Genomic DNA, 18,696 nt, shown 5'->3' on the forward strand with positions numbered 1-18,696 from the left:
TTTCTGACAACGACTCTAACCCCTCGGTGAACTTTGAGCGTGATAGGGCCAAGGTTTCACACATTTTTGGCATTCTTAGTCATAACACTCTGAACCTGATAACATTTGTAACTGATTTGGTTTGGTAGACTCAAACCACAAATTGTGAACAAAGAAAAATTAAGATACATTTTCCAAAAACGGTTCCAGAGAAAGAAAGAAAGAAAGACTTGCTTCTCGCAGATTTTTTCGCTCTGACGTTCTTACCTCACACACAGTGCGAGTGGGCTTGGTGTACTGGATTGTGACACACTGCACCACGTGTTGGGAACACAGAGAAACTCATTGTGAAGTTTCGTGGCATGCTTCCCAGGCAGTATTTCAAATAGAGACTCCCTGATTTTCTGAAGCCGTCCTGTGAGGCAGCAGAGGAAGGTCAAGTGTATGCTGCCCTCCACATTTCTTGACACTTCTGGTAAAGGTGTGTAAAAGCCTCGGAAAAAATAAATCTGCTACTCCCGTTGTCACAGGAAATTTGAAGGGTATATAAAATCATCCTTTTTACCACTTTTCATTCTCAGGTAAAAGTTGAGAATTTTTTTTTTCCACAGACTTTCTGAAATCAGACATCAGGGTGTGACATGGACAAAGGTAGTAATAGCAAGATCTCTAGTTCAGCTACAACTACATAAGGCAAATATGGTGAGATGGAGGAAGTTAATAAAACTTAGTCCTGTAATTTAATAAAACATTTTTTTAAATCAGTCCAAGGGCCACACATTGATCCAGGGCCACACTTTAGACAACCCTGCTGCATTAAGTGGAAGCATTTTGTTTTAACTTTTACATCAGTTCAAAAGCTTCTGAAGCAGCTAAAGGCAACAAATAATTTTATCCATTTTTTTTTATCTCTGTAAATCCCTTTGGCTCTGCTTGTGTTTGGTTCTCAGAAAATACATGGATTATACTGATGCGTTCAGCTGTAGGACAAATGCAGCAAGTCAGAAACCAGATCTGTACTGTCTGTTCACCAGGGTTGTGTAATAGGATCTCCATGACTTTTTCACGAGTCATCATTTTATTGCCACATCTGTGCATGCACCAACAAATGTATTTGCATTTGTTGCATATTGCAATACCAAGACCTTTTTTATTTTCATCTCATTTATTTGAGGAAGAAAGTGCACGATGAAACAAACAAAAAAATCACATTCGTTGCTTGAAACAGCTGGGGAAGGTTGCTAATCAGTGTAGCTTTCAGCAAATCACTGTAATTTCTGATTATCAGAAAGTAAGCAGCATCCTAACAGGCAAACCTGAAACAAAACATGCTGGCGTGTGGGGAAACATGAGGGCGTTAGAGGGGACACCATAATCCTGCTACAGCACAAACTGCACAGACTGAGGAGGATTTATTTAGATGGCGAGTTAGCGTCTTCTGTGATTTTCACGGGATCATGCACGGCTGTATCTGCTCCTTACAGCGGCTGCTCGGAGAAAGCGGTGTAGCTCTTCACTCGTGCAAAGAAGAAGGGCGTGTACATCCTGTCGAGGTCAAATGTTGTGATGACAGTTTCCCCAGTCAACCTGAAAACATGATTATGGTCAATTAAAAACCATAAATGCAGGAAGAGGGGGGTTTTTTCTGCTAATTTATGATGGTACTCTGGAGTCTTACTTGTAAGTGATGTGGCAGGAGTGGTGGATCCACACAAGCTTGCTGAAACTCTGGCGCCCTCTGGAGGTCAGATGCAGCCCCACGTGGAAGGCGTGCTCAGCCTCAGGAGCCTGGTTCCGCCTGCAGAACCGATTTCTTTGAAACTCGGTCGCTTTCTGCAAAGAGACGACAATGCTTACAAGCCGATTCAGGACCTGAAAACTCACCTGGAACATTCAAGTTCGAGTTTATTTGTACAGCACATTTCAGCCAAAAGGCAGTTTAAAGTGTTTAACAGGCAATAAACATTACATTTTGTCAAGTTTCGTCATCAATGCACATCAAATATGCTGATCGTCACCATTTCACACGCAAATGTTGGAGAAATTAACAACCACAAAAAAAAAACTTTACATCCTCCTTTTTCTTGCAGACGACAGCAAAGACTTTGGTTTGGTTGTCCGTCTCTTGCGACAGACGGAAATGACCGAGCAGAACAGAATCCATTCTGTAAGAGGAAAGACAATTGCAGCGGTCACAACGGCTGATGGTATTTCTGAGCTTGTAGAGCGCAGAGCTGTACCTGACGTTTCTCGTACGCAAGCGGGGAACGACTGACAAAGGATCCTCAGGGGTGGTGAGCATCAGGACGAAGCCATCGGGGAAGAACCGGAGGTACCTTGAATGGCAATGTCAAAACAAAACGGATAAAGGTTTAAACTTTGTGTGTTTAGCTTTTTAATTCAGACATGAATAAACAGTAACGTACCTGTAGTACTCAACATGATGCCAAGCTCTGTAGAATCCGTCCAAGGACTCCTCTCCTTGACGGATGTACGATGTCTTGCTGATGTAGACACCTCAGGAAAAGTAGCATGAAGGGACAATAAATAACATGCACTAAATACACACTTATTCCTAAAACAATATTCTCACAAGAACTCTTTAACCACATCTGTTAAATTCTTCTTTCATGAAAGTAATAAAAGACTTGGATTTGGGATATTGTATTAATATGTGCCATCACAGTACAATCCCAGTAAAAGTTAAACTTAAGACATTAGGGACTTTTTATGGAATTTAACATAAATTGCAAAGCAAGCACAAAACAGGTTTACTTACTGACTTGTAAATAACTAACCTAAGAAGTTAAATAAAAGTCAACTTAAATTGGTGTTTTGCAACTTGGATACACAACTCCACAGATTTTTCTGTTCTATATCTTAGACACTTTACTACATGGGTGTCCTCAGTGAAACCCAACAGCCATTTGAGGCCCTTTTACTGATTTTGTGCAGCCTCTTGACTGGTTTTAGATATACTTTTATCTTAACTTACAAATTCCAGAGTATTTTTTGTTTCCTTATAGAATGTTCTGTCTTTTTGTTTTATTTTTCTCTGAAATAAAGGCCATTTTTTAAACACTCGAGGGCATGATTTAAAAAACAAAAAGACTGAAATATTCCTTAATTCCTTTAATATATCCCTTAAATATTCCGACATTTCAACAAAATAAAATTGAAGCTGAAACAATGCATCGCTACCATCAAACCGGACACGTGGCCTCTGCAGGAACATTTCCCTCCAGGACTTGAAGGGCACTACTTTGGTGCAGTTTCGTCCCCAAACTCTTAAGCAAGCAGAACGCCAAATCTCAGGATCCCTGAGGAAGATGCAAAAAAATAAATAATACAAAAAGATGAATATTTCTGAACCTGTTGAGCAGAAACAACTTGACTGCAAACCAGCCACTCACCTGGCAGAAATATAGAACCCCCGGCAGACCAAAGACAGCTGCTCCAGGGCCCGCATGTCCAGTTCGCTCGACACAACCCAGCGAAATATGTACATCAGGATTTCCCGTGGCAAGGCTGCAATTGGAGAACGCAGCTTTCAATACAGACACAGGCATGAGGACCTCAGATGAGTTTACACAAGGTTCAGGAAGTCATCTCTACCTGAAATGTGCGTCTGAGTCGCTTCAAGCTCCGGAGTGCAGATCTTTGGAAAGGAGCTCTCCAGAGTGAGCTGCTGCTCAAAGTAGGTGAGCAAATCCTCAATCTCCCCATCAGTGTCACTGTCCTCCATGCTGAGAAAATGAAGATTTATTGATAATTCACGAGTCCGTGTTGAACAAGACGGTGATGCTGGAATTTATGATTTGATGCAATAAGACAGGTGTATCAAACTCATTTTCAGTTTGGGCCACATCAAGATTCAGAATGTCTTCAATCAAAGGCTCGTTTGTGGCAGAATGTAAAGGTAAAGTGATCTATTAACCAACTGTTAAAATATTATTTAATCAAAAGAAGAGAAGCAGTTTAACTTTACATTGCATAATTTATGACTGCTGTGATATTAATCGGGTGTAAAATGTAACTTACTAATTTCCTCCACCTCTGTCTGCGTCAGGAGGACGGCTGTAGTTGATTTTAAACTCAATGTCAGGGTCTAGCTGCATAGCCATGCGATAGAACTTGATAGCTGTAAATAAAAACATAGTTGGATGACACTGAATCTTATGTAAATTCTCACACACAACTCAGACAGTACGGGTGGCAATTAAACAAGCTCAAACACTACAGAAATCATTTAAAAATAAGATTGCGATCGCTTCTGAACATAATTTTTTAATTCGATTTATAATTTCACTAACAAGCATGTTCACCACTTTCTATTTACTTGCCTTCATAGACAGCCCCATTCTGCTCTTCCTGAACAGCTCTCAGAAACAGCTCTGTAGCCTGACGGTAAAGTGAACCTCAGTCATCTAATGCAACACTTTACCAAACTGCTAGTCATACTAACAAAAAAACGATAAGTAAACCAGCTCACTTTTTCCTCTCGAGCAATGTCTTGAGTCCTCTTCACACCTCTTGCCCTCTGCAGTCGGTCACTCGTTCCAGGGCTCGGCTTGAGTTCAGACATCCACTGAGCTCTGAAGACATTGAGTTCCAGCTGCCGAGAAATTGCAAAAAAAACCCCACAAAAGACATTTTCCCCCCTTATTAGCAGAGTGTACAGCTGTTTTTAATCAACATAACAAAATAGAGAAAATCAGTTTTAAACATGTCCTTTCCGATAAATAACCAAATAAATGAAAAACAAAATGCATATAAGAATATAAATATGAGTCAATATGATTACCTGAAGGTTTGGATCATCTGAACTGTCTTCTTCATCCTCTAACGTACCTCCGATATCAGCATTTTCATCAGCCTGCAAAGGTAAACAACGCTGTTGGAACCCTGCGTAGGTCTTCATACGACTACGCTTAACCAAGATTCTTTGCAAAAATGTTGTCTGGCCTTGCTTACCGCTAAAGAGTCTTCATATCACTTTTCAGTTTATTTCTGAAGTTGCTTTTGCATTTAACTTCCATGAGTGTACTTTGGTTATATTACCCAAGTCACTTAACCAATACTTCCTCCAGGAGTAATGCTTCCTGGAGAGCTACTCCAGGAAGCACTGCTCTACCTTTAGTCCCAGTATGGCCTCCATACTGGAAATACTGTGAGACAACAAACGCAAATCAATAAATGCCTTCCTTTGTAAGGAACAGTGCATTATCTTCCAATGATCTCAACCTGTTATTTTGAAAATGGGAAATTGAGAACATTTGTGAGTTATGTGTCAGTTTTTAACAAAACTAACTTTAAATAAACATCTAATGACATAAACAACTGTAACACGCCCACCAATGGCTCATGCCAGTTTCAATTTAAATGCCATGTTGTTTACCAGAAGCTCACGTTAATATTAGATCAAGAGAACAAAGGAATGTTTTTCCGCACTGTGCATTTTGTAGTTTATTTGTTAACTAACCCCGATGTTTACTAGTAGGTACGTGCAGAGACCTTATAGCTAAACAGGTAACCTGGAGGAAGCCAGGTGTCCTTACTGTTAGCTTCGTTAGCTACAGAGCAGGCTAACCCCCCCCAAAAAACAAATAAAACGTATAAAACACGGACACACACCATGACACTTTGGCCAATAGGACTCTTTTTTTTTTTTTTTATATCTTCGCAGGTGCTCACCGGTCCCGTTTACAGTTCACGGTCGGAGAAACGAACCACACAGCAGACATATTTACGAGCTCGCAGGAAGGCAGCCATCTTGCTGAGCGGCCCTGGAGCGTCGGTGACACGTTCGGGCAGAGGGTGCGCTGAGGCGGGGCAGAGAGAACCAGTGAGAGGCGCTATGCGAAGACAACCCCATCCACCAGCGCTAACCCATGTAAAGCTCCACACTGACTCCAATTTATTCAGTGAATAAATTCTTATATACATGGTCAGTTCATTAAAACGTAAAATGGTTTAATTCAGTTTGATGCAATGAATTAGACGAATGTTAAATGAGGAAATTAGATTATTTTTATTCCACAAAACTTAAATAAACACAGTAATGCGTTTCTTAGTCTAATATTGGTTTAACATAAAATATTATTACTATCACTACTAATACTAATAAGTATTTATGTTATTATGAATGATATCAATAATAATATCAATAACAACAAAAATATTAACTTTATTCCCACATTTATACCCCAAAATGTCTTTCTTGTTTTCAAATAATTACATTAAACAATTTGAAAGTGTTTTTTTCCCCCCACCCCATTGACGGATGGGGAATTTTCAAAGTCGTGTCCAGCTTTGCTACTCTGTCTAAACATCTTGTCCCTCCTTTTTTGCACTCACAATTTCTGGGTCCGCCGCTGTAAAATGCTAGAAGAAAGTTGTTATTACACTGAACACGTGATAGAGATTTTGAGTACTTTTCAAATTTCTCACTTTCGCAAGATAAGTATGTAATTTTTATACTTTCTCAAAGAGAAATACCATTAGATAAATATTCATATCTAGTTTTTCGTGCCACATGAGTTATCATTTCTTTCAAGAGAACTGCTTTTCTGTTCCATTAAGCAAACAATAATTCAAGAGCAATATAAGCAGCATCTCACATCCGCCTTTGCAGTGACAAACTTTACATATCCTTGAATATGGAAGGAATATTCGCCTTCCGTATTCATATACTAGCAGTTGAATATGGTTATTTTAGTAATGTACGCATATTTATAACTATTAGCATTAAATATTTAGAGTATGTATTTATTTGGTATGTTTTCGTTGTTCATGGTCTACTAAATCTCGGATGTTTTCCGCCTGCTTGAAGCCTGCAGAGAGCCTGTGATTTGTTGTCAGAAAACAAAATTACTGTAACAACGCGAGATTATGGCGAGCGCTGACGAAATGGCCTTGCTGAGAGTTAATTCTCGCTGAGTGCAAAGGCTGGCTGGTTGCGGGTGTCGTATAACAGTGCAACTTATTAAAAAAACTGCTGACATTAGCGATAAGTTAAACATTAACTGCATTTTCTTGGCTATGTGTTGTTATCGCTTCGACACGGGAAGGGTGAGTATTATTTGGTCTCATGTTATTTTGAGTCAGTCAGGAGGACCACCCTCTTCTCTCCCCCTCAGTTTTCTCTGCAGGGTTGGCCCGTTGTTCGGTCACCACCGACACAAAAAGCACGATTGCCGATTATTTGACGTGTTTGCCGCGATTAACCTTTTTAATTTTTAACCTAAAACATCAGGAATAGGCTGTGGTAGCAAGCTCGGTTAGCTTGAAGTTAACGGTGCTTCCCAGGTTAGCAGAAGCAGCTGAGTGTCAACTGAGTTGCTACAAATGCATTACATTGTTTTGATGGGAAGATGCATGGAGCTAAATACAAGGCAGGACTTGAAGAGAACTTGGGGTTTAGTGATTTCGAGCAAACAATATTTATGCTTTCGAATGGCCCAGTCAAAGTCCAGTCCTTAATCCAATCAGTGGCAATACTTGGAAGATGTTGTTGACAGACATTCTCCACTCAGTCCAACTGAGTTTAAAATATTTTTTGCAATGACTGCAGAAAATTTGCCAAAAGTTGCACCTTTCATTTATTTTTGATTTCTTCCTTCTTTACAATTATGCTGCAATAAGTTGGTCTGTCACATAAAATCAGTGGTTTCAATGTAAAAGATCAAAGAGTATAAATACTTTTGCAAAGCACTGTCTGTACCTGAGATAATGAAGATACTGCCTTTGAAATATTGTGTTATTTCAGGTACATTGTCTTCTTAAAAAGTTACAGAATTGCTTTGAAGTTAATTGGTGAATACGTGTTTTGTATCTGTTACATTTCTCAATCAGATTTCTTGCAAAACATAAACTCGTAATTCTGAATGCTTCATTTTTTTTTTCCTTTGCTTTTCAGCTCAGAGGAAACACATTTCTGACATTATGAGTACTCCAGCTCAGCCGAACGTCTTCTGCTGTTGCCACAGAAAAATCTGGTTGCATTCAGCAGTAGAAGGGGAACACAACCGTTTTTCCTCCTAATTAGTATCTGCGCTACACTCCTTCCAAAGGATAACATGGAAGTACAAGCACAATGAATAGATACACCACCCTTAGACAGCTTGGAGATGGCACCTATGGCTCTGTCATCCTGGGTCGCAGTCTGGAGTCAGGGGAACTTGTTGCCATAAAGAAGTGAGAATGTAGAGATTATGGGATTTCTTTGTTATTTTTTTTACTTGTTACAGATTTTCTAGTTTTGTGCTGTGGTATATCATTGTTCTTAATGAATACAAAGGATTTAGGTGTTGAGCTCAAACTAATCAAACAGAAACATTTGTTTTTCAGAATGAAACGAAAGTTTTACTCCTGGGAGGAATGCATGAACCTGAGAGAAGTCAAGGTAAGTTTATATTGGACATATTTTAGATGTTTGAATACCAAAGCAGACATTTGTAAAACCATATAACAATGGTTTTATATAATTAAAAACCAGAAAAAAACCTGTGGGATTTCAATGTATAATTAACAATTATTGACCTATTTTGTGCTAAGTGGTATTTGTTTATTTTAATGATTTTTTGTATATGCCAAAAAATATTCCTTAACATAAATTTTAAAAAGTACTAGTTCTACTGGCAGATCATTTAACTTATGACAAGACATACGTTATGTCTTACAATGGCAGATTATAAGGGAAATAATCTGCCAGTGGAACTAGTAAATTTAATAAATTTTAAGGAATTATTAACTTAAAGCAATATTTATGTTAGCTCTAGGTTAAAGTTCTAGGTTAAATTAGGTTAAATATGTTTTTAAAGTTTTACATAGAGTACTTATTTCACTTCTCTCTGAAAGCATAAGCATGTTACTTCCAACCATGTTGAGAATCCGTTTGGATTAGAGGTGAAACGTTCTTGTTTGCTTACCTGGACAGTCCCCTTAGAGTAAAACTGAGTGGGCAGAACTTTGAGATTTTTGTTTTCAGAAAAATAATCCTAAAAAGACACAACAGCAAAATAAACATGATCAATGAAATAGATTGTAAATCTCAGAAATGTATATGTAAAGAATACAGAGTCGTACTCGTGTTCTCACTGTATTTTGATTGGGTTTCAGTATTTCAATTGTCCTGCCTTTTGAGATGAAAACCAAATGAGACGATTTACATGTTATACTCAGATGTTAGTAACTCAGCTGTCAAGTAACCCAAACTTTTCTCTTGTTTTATTTCCACGCCAGTTCAAAATGTCAGAGTCCAAATTTCTTCACCCCAGCTCTCAGAGCAGCAGGTGATTCTAGTGAGCTGTTAAATTCACAAAAACTGCTGGCCGGCCCATAGCACAGCAAATCAACAGCAAATTCAAAAAAATAATGCTATGTAGATTAGCCATAGCATGCCACTATTAGAGTCCCTTTCACTCTCCCCTCCCTCCTAAAATGTAGCATGTTAAATACATGAACCCAGTGCATTCACCCTGCTTTCAAGTTGTTTTATGTATGATTTTCCTTTTTTGAATTTTAAGCAAAAAATCCTCCTTCAGCAGCAATAACCCCCTAAATCACACAGTGTTCTTACTCTGCTCTTGTTTTATCCAGAAGCCACAGGTCGTGCTTCTCAATGTGCTGCAATAAAGCTGTTTGCATTGTCCAGCATGATTGGATTTATTTAGTTTCAAGTACATATTTTAAATCTTGGTTGTTTTTTTTTTGCATCGTTTTATTCTTTCAGTCCCTGAAGAAACTAAACCATGCTAATGTGATCAAACTCAAGGAGGTAATCCGGGAAAATGATCACTTGTACTTCATTTTTGAGTACATGAAGGAGAATTTGTATCAGCTGATGAAAGACCGGTCAGTATTTTTGTTTCTTTCTTTAAAAATTTCCAAATATTTAAAGAGCTTTTCTAAATTTTCATATTTCCTAACAATTTCTTGACTTTTGTGTCTTGCTGCAGGACACGTTTGTTCCCTGAATCGGCTGTTAGGAATATAATGTTTCAGATCCTGCAGGGACTTGCATTCATTCATAAGCACGGTATGTTTTTACAACCAGAGCTTAATGTTAAGCGCACTTCTTGTTTCAGTCCTGATGAGTTCTGCTCTCGATGTCTATGTCAGGGTTTTTCCACAGGGACATGAAACCAGAAAATCTCCTGTGTATGGGCCCAGAGCTGGTGAAAATCGCCGACTTTGGGCTCGCCCGTGAGATCAGATCTCGACCGCCGTACACAGACTATGTCTCAACTCGATGGTGAGATTAAATGATGTGCGTGTTTATTGTACATTAGTAGGATTTCAGGGTTTTAGTTGCCATGGTGTTTCTAACCAGGTACCGAGCTCCAGAGGTGCTCCTCAGGTCCACATCATACAATTCACCCATAGACCAGTGGGCGATCGGCTGCATCATGGCTGAGCTTTACACACTCAGGCCTCTGTTCCCAGGATCCAGTGAAGTGGATACCATATTCAAGATCTGCCAAGTCCTGGGTACGCCAAAGAAGGTAATAATTGGTGAAGGAAACAGAAACATTTGATTTAGATCAAAAATCTATACAAAACAAAAAAAAAGCTTGTTTTCATATTGTTTAGGAAAAATCTATTTCGTTTTGGGAGAGAGCGATACACTGAATCAATCTGAGAAATGCGCATTTGTCTTTAGATATTTTATTTAGAAAATCAGAGGAAATATCAGCGTCTGAGAAAAGAAAAGCAAGAGAGAAGAAGGAAGAAGAAGAAGTGAAACTTAACACATACAGTTTTCCTTTTATATCTTATCAGTCGTCACGTACATGGTGTCTTCCACCCATCTCTCTCCTGTAGGGAGTTTCTCTAAGTTTCTCCCATCTCTGGTTAATTGGTACCTCTGTCCCAAAATCAAACCTGGTTCAAAGGAGTTTCAGTTGGAAGGAGAAGAAAAACAATCTTCACTGAAAACTCCTTTATCAGTTCCATAAGTATAACACTTGCTCAGAAACCTTCATCATCAGTTCATTCTTCCCAGTAAATAAGCGAAAGTTTTATTTTCCAAGACAATATTCATTCTAAAGTATTGTTCCAATTTTAATTGTTGGTGAAAAAGTTCAGAGAAGGGTCATGTTGAATATGACATAAAAGTCATGTTGAATGTGACATAAAAGTTATGTTTAATACGACATAAAAACATCTCAAGGAAGGATTAAGCATTAATGCTAACAAATATTAAAGCACAGCATCAGGACAAAGACATAAGACCTTAAAAGCAGACAGAAAATAATTCTAAAATTTTGCCTTAATTAAGCTGCTTCTAGATTAAAACCTAATATGTTTATTAATGATTCATTGATAAACCAATAAGCTCATACTTAGGCACCAACATGTTGTCCCTTCTTTGATCATTGAGAATTTCTTTAATGTCAACTTTTCCAAATAAGACAGTTTATTTTTAATGATTATGATCTGAATTACATATAAATCTATTACCAATAACAGTAGTACTTTACAATAAACAGATATATTTTTTCCTAAGTTATTTTCTGATGAAGTCAAATAGGTTTTTATAACCAGCAACAAGCTTCCTGTTGCTGTTTAGGCCTTTTTAAAAGCATTTATTGCTCCTCTAAGTTTAGATCAACATTGTTTTGTCCTCATAGATTTTATAATGGAGTTGGGAAGAGCGACTTTTTTAACCCGTCTCTTATTCATGGAACTGTGACCAAGAGTTATTATTTTCCGTAATGAACCCAGCTGCAGTGGAAGTCTATAATTAAAGATGTACTGTGGCTTCTCCCTGCAGACTGATTGGCCCGAGGGATACCAGCTGGCGAGCGCCATGAACTTCCGTTGGCCTCAGTGCGTTCCCAGCAACCTGAAGACACTGATCCCCAACGCCAGTCCAGACGCCATCCGTCTCATGACGGACCTGCTTCAATGGGACCCCAAGAACAGGCCGGCCTCTGCTCAGGTACCGTCTGCCCACCATCTTCCATTCTTGCAGCCAAACGATCTGAACAAAAGTTAACTCTGTTGGTTGAAACCCCTTTCAGTCTCTCAGGTACTCGTATTTCCACGTGGGCCAAGCACTGGGCACCCCTCAGCAGATACTGGAGCAGGGCAGACCTCAGCCGGGTCGAGTGCAGCTGCAGCCTCCTCTGCAGCAGCAACAGCAGCAGCAGCAGCCTCTCCTACTGCTGAAGCCCATGCCCCCCACCCAGCCTCCACCTTCTAACCAGCACTGCACACCCTCCAGGCCTCTCCAGCAGGTCGCGCCGCCCCCTGCATCAGCAGCTTCCCAGGCGGCGTCTTACCAGAGGCACACAGGGCCCAAGCACATACCGAAGCCGGAGCAGACGGAGGTCATGCCACAGAGTCACCTTCCTTACATCGTCGACAAGAGTCTGCAGAGCAAGGTGAGCTGTCTGGTCAGATTTTACCATATTAGGCCTGAAATCTGGGTGTGGTGATGGTACCCTTAAGGGCCACATCAAGACAGTTACAAAGTCAGCCTTCTATCACCTGAAGAACATTTCCTGGACTAAAGGACTCATGTCCCAGCAAGAGCTAGAAAAGCTCATACATGTGTTTATCTTTAGTTCCATCGATTACTGCAACAGTGTCTTTACAGGTCTGCCTAATAAATCAATCAGACAGCTGCAGCTGATCCAGAACGCTGCTGCTGGTGTTCTGACTAAAGCCAAGAAGATGGAGCACATCACTCTAATTGTAAAGTCTTTTACCAGTTCTCTGTAGCTCAGAGAAAAGACTTTAAAATACATTATAGATCTGCTGTTGTATCAATCTTCCAGACCTCTCAGGTCTTCTGGTTCTGTTCTGCTCCCCAGAACCAAACATGGAGAAACAGCAGCATTCAGCTTCTATGCACCATAAATCTGGTTCAAACTTCTAGAAATCTGCAAAACAGCTGAAACACTGAGGTCCTTTAAATCAAGACTAAAACCCAAGCTGCTTAGAGTTGCTTTCGATCCATAAACATTTAAACATTGACCAATATATTTGATGTGTGTTGGTTATTTTGATTATGGCACTCGACAAAATGTAATGTTTGTTACGGGGATCTCATTTTTGACTGTATGTTATTCTTGTGACTTTTATTTTTGCGTTTTTATGATGTAAAGCACTTTGAAATGTGCTATACAAAAAAATTGATTGGTAGATCCGATGTGGTTATTTGTTCATCTCATGTTGCTGATATCTGTGTTTAGCCAAGGCAGCAGGAGACAGGCGGCGCAAACCTTCTCAACTACCAGGTGAAGCCAAAGGGAGGAGGGCGGCGGCGATGGGGACACGGCACGGGACACCTCAAGAGTGACAACTGGGACAACTATGAAGACAGAGATCTGTCCTCTTTGAGCATTCTGGGGAAAAATAACTTTTCCTCAGAGAAGCGGAGGCAGGGAGAGGACGCTCTGAGCAGGTGAAGATACAGTCAAGTGATTTACTCACCAGCTCCCTCGTATGTAGAAAACATAAAGCGTGTTTAGATACAAGCAGCTCTCGACTTTTCCCTCTTACAGGTACGGAAATGTTCTGGATTACAGTCGACCCAGTGGAAAAGAAGACACACCCTTGAACCTGAACAAGACCGAAGCCTATCAGGAGCCGTCGAGAACCGCCTCAGCCAAGCAGCACTACCTGAGACAGTCTAGATATTTACCTGGTAATAAAACGATTTTTAAATACCTGCTGGTGTGATTGGAAGCTGTCCTTCTAGATGTAGTAGCTGCTTTTGAAAGGATCTTAAATGTAATTATCAGAATGTTAGACATGAAGAAATCTTAAATTAGGTTACATTTCTCATATGAAGTTATAAATTAGATTTGGAAGCTTTTAAGCTGTAGATATTGCAGATCAGGGTTGAGGAATTAGGATGTTATTATGCTTTTTTATTGTGCCGTAATCAGCCCTGAGATGGAAAGAACATCTCTTCCCTAAAGAACTTAATAGTTTTCTTGGTGAAATAAAGTTCAAACAGTCTTCTAACTTATGGAGTTTTGTCAATTCAACAAGGCTCAGCATGAAATTGAGGATTTCAGATGTTAACAACAGCTGATATAAAGTTCACTCAAGTTGAAGGCACTAAAGTTAAGTAGCCTGTAGATGCAGAAACGCTCTACCAGAGCTGACAATTGGCGAATAAAGTTATTATTGAACTCATTTAACTTCTTTATGTAAATTAAGTACAAGCTGGTTGGCAAGTAACTTTTAAAGTTAACTTACCTAAATGTTTTGGGTACACTTCACATAGGATTTAAATTTAATGCATAATGTCCTGAAAGCTGCAGTGTGTAACTTTTAAAAACAATGCTTTTTTTTGTTTTACATTTTTGTCAAAACGTTCATGTTGTGACATGAGACATAATCTGTGAAAAAATCGAGCTCCTCTTCCTTCTCCCAGTGTTTCATAAATAAACCACAGCCAGTCAAAAATAACCAATTAGAGCCGGGAGGAAGGTCTTAGCGCTGGCTGACAAACATCCTTGTGTATGCACTGCTCACGCTAACTGTTTTTCCCTCAGGCATAAGTACAAAGAAGAATGTGGCCATAGATGCCAGTAAGGATTTCACTGGAAGCCATCTTTGGGGCGGCAGTAGTATTCCTTTTGGAGGAACGCTGCCGAGCAGAGGAGCGCATGGTAACCCCCCTTTTTTTTTTCCAGCTTTTGCCGGTTTGTTGCCTCGAACTGCTTGCAAATAAATTTGTGTCTTCTTGTCTTTCATCTTCAGGTACAAATACAATCCCTGGTGGATACATCCCATCATTTTACAAAAACGACGGCAGTGGCTCTGCTGGCCACAGAGGAAGGCAGGGTACATCAGTGGAAGCAACAGCATCAAGTGAGCTTTCTCTAATATCTGTTTGTTACATTACAGCTAGAAACTGTGCATTACCATAATTTAAGGTGATGGACCAACCTGGGGAAACCTGAAAGCTGTGCGCTACATGCATCTACTTGATATGAATTTTTCCTATTTTCTGTGGTTATAGATTATGCAACATGGCGGTCTGGTCAGAGTCAGATGAACCCCTCTGCCAACGCGCCCACAGCCAACAAAAGCACGTCCAGTCTGCATCCTCGCCCGCCACTACAGAGCATTCACGGCCGAACAGACTGGTCTGCCAAATACGGACACCGTTAGTGGCCTCCATGGAGCTCAAAAATGAGCTTCAGTAACTCTTTTGCTTCCAAAGAGTAGGCCTAGTTGTTTTATAACCCAAGCGTGTAAATATAAACTTTGCACAGCAATAATTTCTGTTTCATAGGTGTACAATGAATGCTTTGAGTTGTAAACTATTTAAAGTATGACAAAATGCAATGAGCCAAAAACATGAGTGCAACCCTTCCCTTTCTCTCTGTCTTACTGTCTCTGTATTATAGCTGCTGTTGTACTGCAGAGGTTATGCCTCGGTTTTGTTACCCTGAATGCTGACTACCCACATGTAAACATTTAATATGCATATTACAATGGTATGAAACCTTCACTGTGATTTCTTTTGGGCTAATTGTTGTTTTTTACTTTTTGCATTTTGTACAATGACAGTTGCCTTGCCAGTCAACTATTGTTTTGTATTGCTTTAATTGTATTGTATCTTTCAGTAAAAAGATGTTGTAATTTTAGTGTTAATAAATCACCATGTTGCATAAATCTGTTTCAGTTTCAACAGTAAAATGAACCCAAACTTTTTAAGTCTAAAGTTATTAAGAATAAACATTTTGTGTGTCAAAAATTGTCCCATTTTCACACTATTGACACTATTCACTTTAGAACTCTTTGGGAGTGTTTTTATGACACATCATTCTTTTTTTTAATGTCATCATTCAAATTCATTCTAATTTTTAATGGATGAGTTAATTAAGAGTTAATCCATCAAAGTCTTTTTGTACAACAGCAAGACAAAATTACAAAATTCAAATTACTACATTAAAAGGTAAGGCAGACTGCCACGTGCAGCGCCGCATTTGGATGTGTCTGAAGCTTGGAGCTTGACTTCCCTACGTTTCTCCTTTTGGCCTTGAGCTTGTTTGGAGGTTCTAGCAGGGGAGCGCAGCTACTGGTACACCGAAGGATGGTCGTCCGCCGCGGGGGGACGTCGTCCGCTGCCACCGAGCGCAGAGCTTCGGGAGGGACACATATGGAGCAGTGAGGGAGGAAGGGGACACCCGCCTAGCCAGCCAGATCAGCCGAATCAACCCTAGCGATCAATGGGGTGACAGATGTCGCAGCCAGATCGCCCTCACATCCGAGGAGAACGATAGAGCCGAAACCTCTATATAGGCGAAGGAAAAAGCTACCAAATACATAACGGTTTAAGTTAACTGGGAATTTTAGTTGTGTCAACTGTAATTTACGTAACTTCACGTAAATAATCATACTAAACATGATTCTTATTTTTCTTTATTTGTAAATAATAGTTAAAAGAAGGCATCTAGACATATACCCATGATGCTTTGCGGTAATGTGTATGTAAATTTACCATGTTGCTATTGGATCATTTCTACCAATCACAGCGGCTTCAGGAGTTGTACACGCCTCCATTTTTTTTGTTGCTTCTTTATATTTTGAACCAACAGTGTCTTCTTCCCAGTTCGCAGCTTTTAACTTTGCTCTGTCCAGCTTTTTTTCGTCAAACAGAAGTTTTTGCACTTCTGTCTTTTTTATTCTACGTTCACATACTTCTAGATTCAATAGTCCGCTGTCATGTCTGGAAAAGTTATTCTGCACTATTTCAATGGAAGGGGGAAAATGGAGTCAATTCGCTGGCTTCTTACCGTTGCAGAAGTGGAGGTTTGTTAAGGCAATTATATTAAATCATCTATGGTATATTTGATACTGTCATGAAATGACTCATTATGCTGCTTTGTGTTTACAGTTTGAAGAGCATTATCTGACCAACAGAGAGGAGTACTTAAAACTCCTGAATGGTGGGTTAAACAATAATAATGGACTCTATGACTATGACCTATGCAAAATTTAAATTTTTTCATCTTAACTGTTCATCTTTAACCCGCATGTGTTGCATTGTATGCGGAAACACTGTGTTGTAAATGAAGGGAGGAGAACATTGTATGTCTTTTTTTAATTTATTGCTGGGAGTGGTGTTTTGCATGACCTGGTTCTTTATTTTCTCTGCAGAGGGGTCGCTCATGTTTCAACAGGTTCCGCTGGTGGAGATTGATGGCCTTAAACTTGTGCAGACAAAAGCAATCCTGCACTACATCGCAGAGAAATACAATCTCCACGGAAAAGACCTCAAAGAACATGTCATGTATGATCCAGCTGAACCACCTGCTAATCTAAATCTGTTTGTTTCTGTGGTTTTTAAATCTTTCGACACATTTAAACTTCTCCATTAGGATCAACATGTATGCAGAGGGACTGATTGATCACATGGAAATGTTCATGGTCCTCCCCTTCGTCACAGACACCAAACCCAAACTTGACAATATTCGGAGCAAAGCAGAAGAGCGCTACCTGCCAGTATTTGAAAAGGTATGCTGTAATAACTCACTTTTTAAAAATATAAATCATTCATAATTAGGGTAATTAAAGCAATAACTTTTCAGGCACTTATTGGACCCGTGTACCTGGTGGGAGGAAAACTAAGCCTTGCAGATGTGCTCCTGGTTGAATGTACTTTGATGCTGGAGGAGAAATTTCCTGACATACTCAAGGAATTTCCCAACATCAAGGTAAGACTGGACCTGCAAAGTCTTGCAAAAGTGTTCATACTCCCTTTATCACCTTTCTTCATTATTAAGTCAGTAATGTGTAGAAACATTTTTTGCTGCTATTATAGCTACAAGTATTTTTTGGCTATGTCTCTCGCCATCTTTGTTTATGTAAATTCTGACCCGTTCTTCCCATTCAATAGTTCAAGTTCAGCCAGATTGGATGGAGACATTTTTTTGACTGGAAATGACACTGGAGATTTCCAGTGTCATTTAAATACTGTATTGAAATTATATGTTTAATGGCTTGTTTAATAGTTAAGTCTTCATCTGTATGTAGGCCAAAAAGTTGATGAGTTGGGCAAATCTCTTTCCATTTGCAGATGCAATTTTCAGATTTGTGTTTGGAAACCATTTTTTTCCTTTCACATCACAGCAATTCACCATCTTATCTCATAAAACACATTGTTTCTGGTTGGAATGTTACAAAGTGTGCAAAAGTTCAAGCGATGTGAATTCTTCTGCAAAGTACAATGCCTCAAACATTTCTTTCCTGTTTTCCTCCCCAGTCATCAGCCTTCACTACTTGATCTGTGTTGAATTTAAAAGTTTTTTTCTTTTTTTGCATTTTCCTGTTCAGTCCTTCCAAGGCAGGATGACTCAAATCCCAGCCATCAGCAGGTTTCTGCAGCCGGGCAGCAAGAGGAAGCCGTTGCCAGATGAAGGTTACGTCAAGACAGTCAAGGAAGTGTTCAACATCACAGGACCCTTTCCATAATACTCTCTTCCACCAAAATCTGGTTCATTAATCAAGAAAGCACTAATAAACCTAATCATGTGAACATCTCTGGTGCAGTTCTGTTGATAACACTGGACTGAAAAACTAATCTTATTCACAGGAGTTGATTGGTGGAACCTTTTCAAAAAGGCGTAAACTAAATAAATGGAGAAGTTTTGAGATGACATCTCAGAGGCTGTTGTGTTTTTGTTTATAATCACAGGCCTTTAGAAAATTTTATATAAAAAAAATATGCACTGTACAAGTCAA

General features: G+C 39.4%; 3 protein-coding genes across 5 annotated transcripts; 2 read left to right on the plus strand and 1 right to left on the minus strand.

Annotated features, from left to right (window-relative positions):
- Positions 1-1,137: 1,137 nt before the first annotated feature.
- On the minus strand, positions 1,138-5,812 carry fbxo9 (F-box protein 9). 3 transcript variants are annotated; one of them, XM_032552915.1, is made up of 13 exons: positions 5,674-5,812; positions 4,784-4,855; positions 4,472-4,594; positions 4,323-4,380; positions 4,021-4,120; positions 3,595-3,725; positions 3,393-3,507; positions 3,181-3,299; positions 2,406-2,496; positions 2,220-2,315; positions 2,051-2,144; positions 1,658-1,812; positions 1,138-1,566 (listed from the first exon to the last, which is right to left on the minus strand). In XM_032552915.1, the coding sequence occupies exons 3-13, from the start codon at positions 4,562-4,564 to the stop codon at positions 1,458-1,460; spliced, it is 1,161 nt and encodes a 386-aa protein (XP_032408806.1). In that variant the 5' UTR covers positions 4,565-4,594; positions 4,784-4,855; positions 5,674-5,812; the 3' UTR covers positions 1,138-1,457. The 3 variants fall into 3 exon arrangements, with proteins under 3 accessions (XP_032408806.1, XP_032408805.1, XP_032408807.1); XM_032552914.1 differs by having other exon boundaries at positions 5,614-5,801; XM_032552916.1 differs by lacking the exon at positions 5,674-5,812 and adding an exon at positions 4,954-4,974.
- Positions 5,813-6,862: 1,050 nt separating this feature from the next.
- Positions 6,863-15,706, plus strand: LOC116713619 (serine/threonine-protein kinase ICK). Its single transcript, XM_032553823.1, has 14 exons — positions 6,863-7,050; positions 7,898-8,175; positions 8,329-8,383; positions 9,713-9,834; positions 9,939-10,018; positions 10,102-10,234; positions 10,313-10,484; positions 11,756-11,923; positions 12,006-12,368; positions 13,182-13,393; positions 13,494-13,636; positions 14,496-14,612; positions 14,704-14,814; positions 14,966-15,706. Exons 2-14 carry the CDS (start codon positions 8,075-8,077, stop codon positions 15,115-15,117), a joined length of 1,929 nt encoding a protein of 642 aa, XP_032409714.1. The 5' UTR covers positions 6,863-7,050; positions 7,898-8,074; the 3' UTR covers positions 15,118-15,706.
- An 802-nt stretch (positions 15,707-16,508) lies between these two features.
- LOC116713218 (glutathione S-transferase-like) lies at positions 16,509-18,613 on the plus strand. The gene is made up of 6 exons (XM_032553312.1): positions 16,509-16,764; positions 16,850-16,901; positions 17,113-17,245; positions 17,334-17,469; positions 17,544-17,669; positions 18,289-18,613. Exons 1-6 carry the CDS (start codon positions 16,678-16,680, stop codon positions 18,424-18,426), a joined length of 672 nt encoding a protein of 223 aa, XP_032409203.1. The 5' UTR covers positions 16,509-16,677; the 3' UTR covers positions 18,427-18,613.
- Positions 18,614-18,696: the final 83 nt, after the last annotated feature.

Source organism: Xiphophorus hellerii, chromosome 22 (genome assembly GCF_003331165.1).
Source record: "Xiphophorus hellerii strain 12219 chromosome 22, Xiphophorus_hellerii-4.1, whole genome shotgun sequence".
NCBI classification, from domain to species: domain Eukaryota; kingdom Metazoa; phylum Chordata; class Actinopteri; order Cyprinodontiformes; family Poeciliidae; genus Xiphophorus; species Xiphophorus hellerii.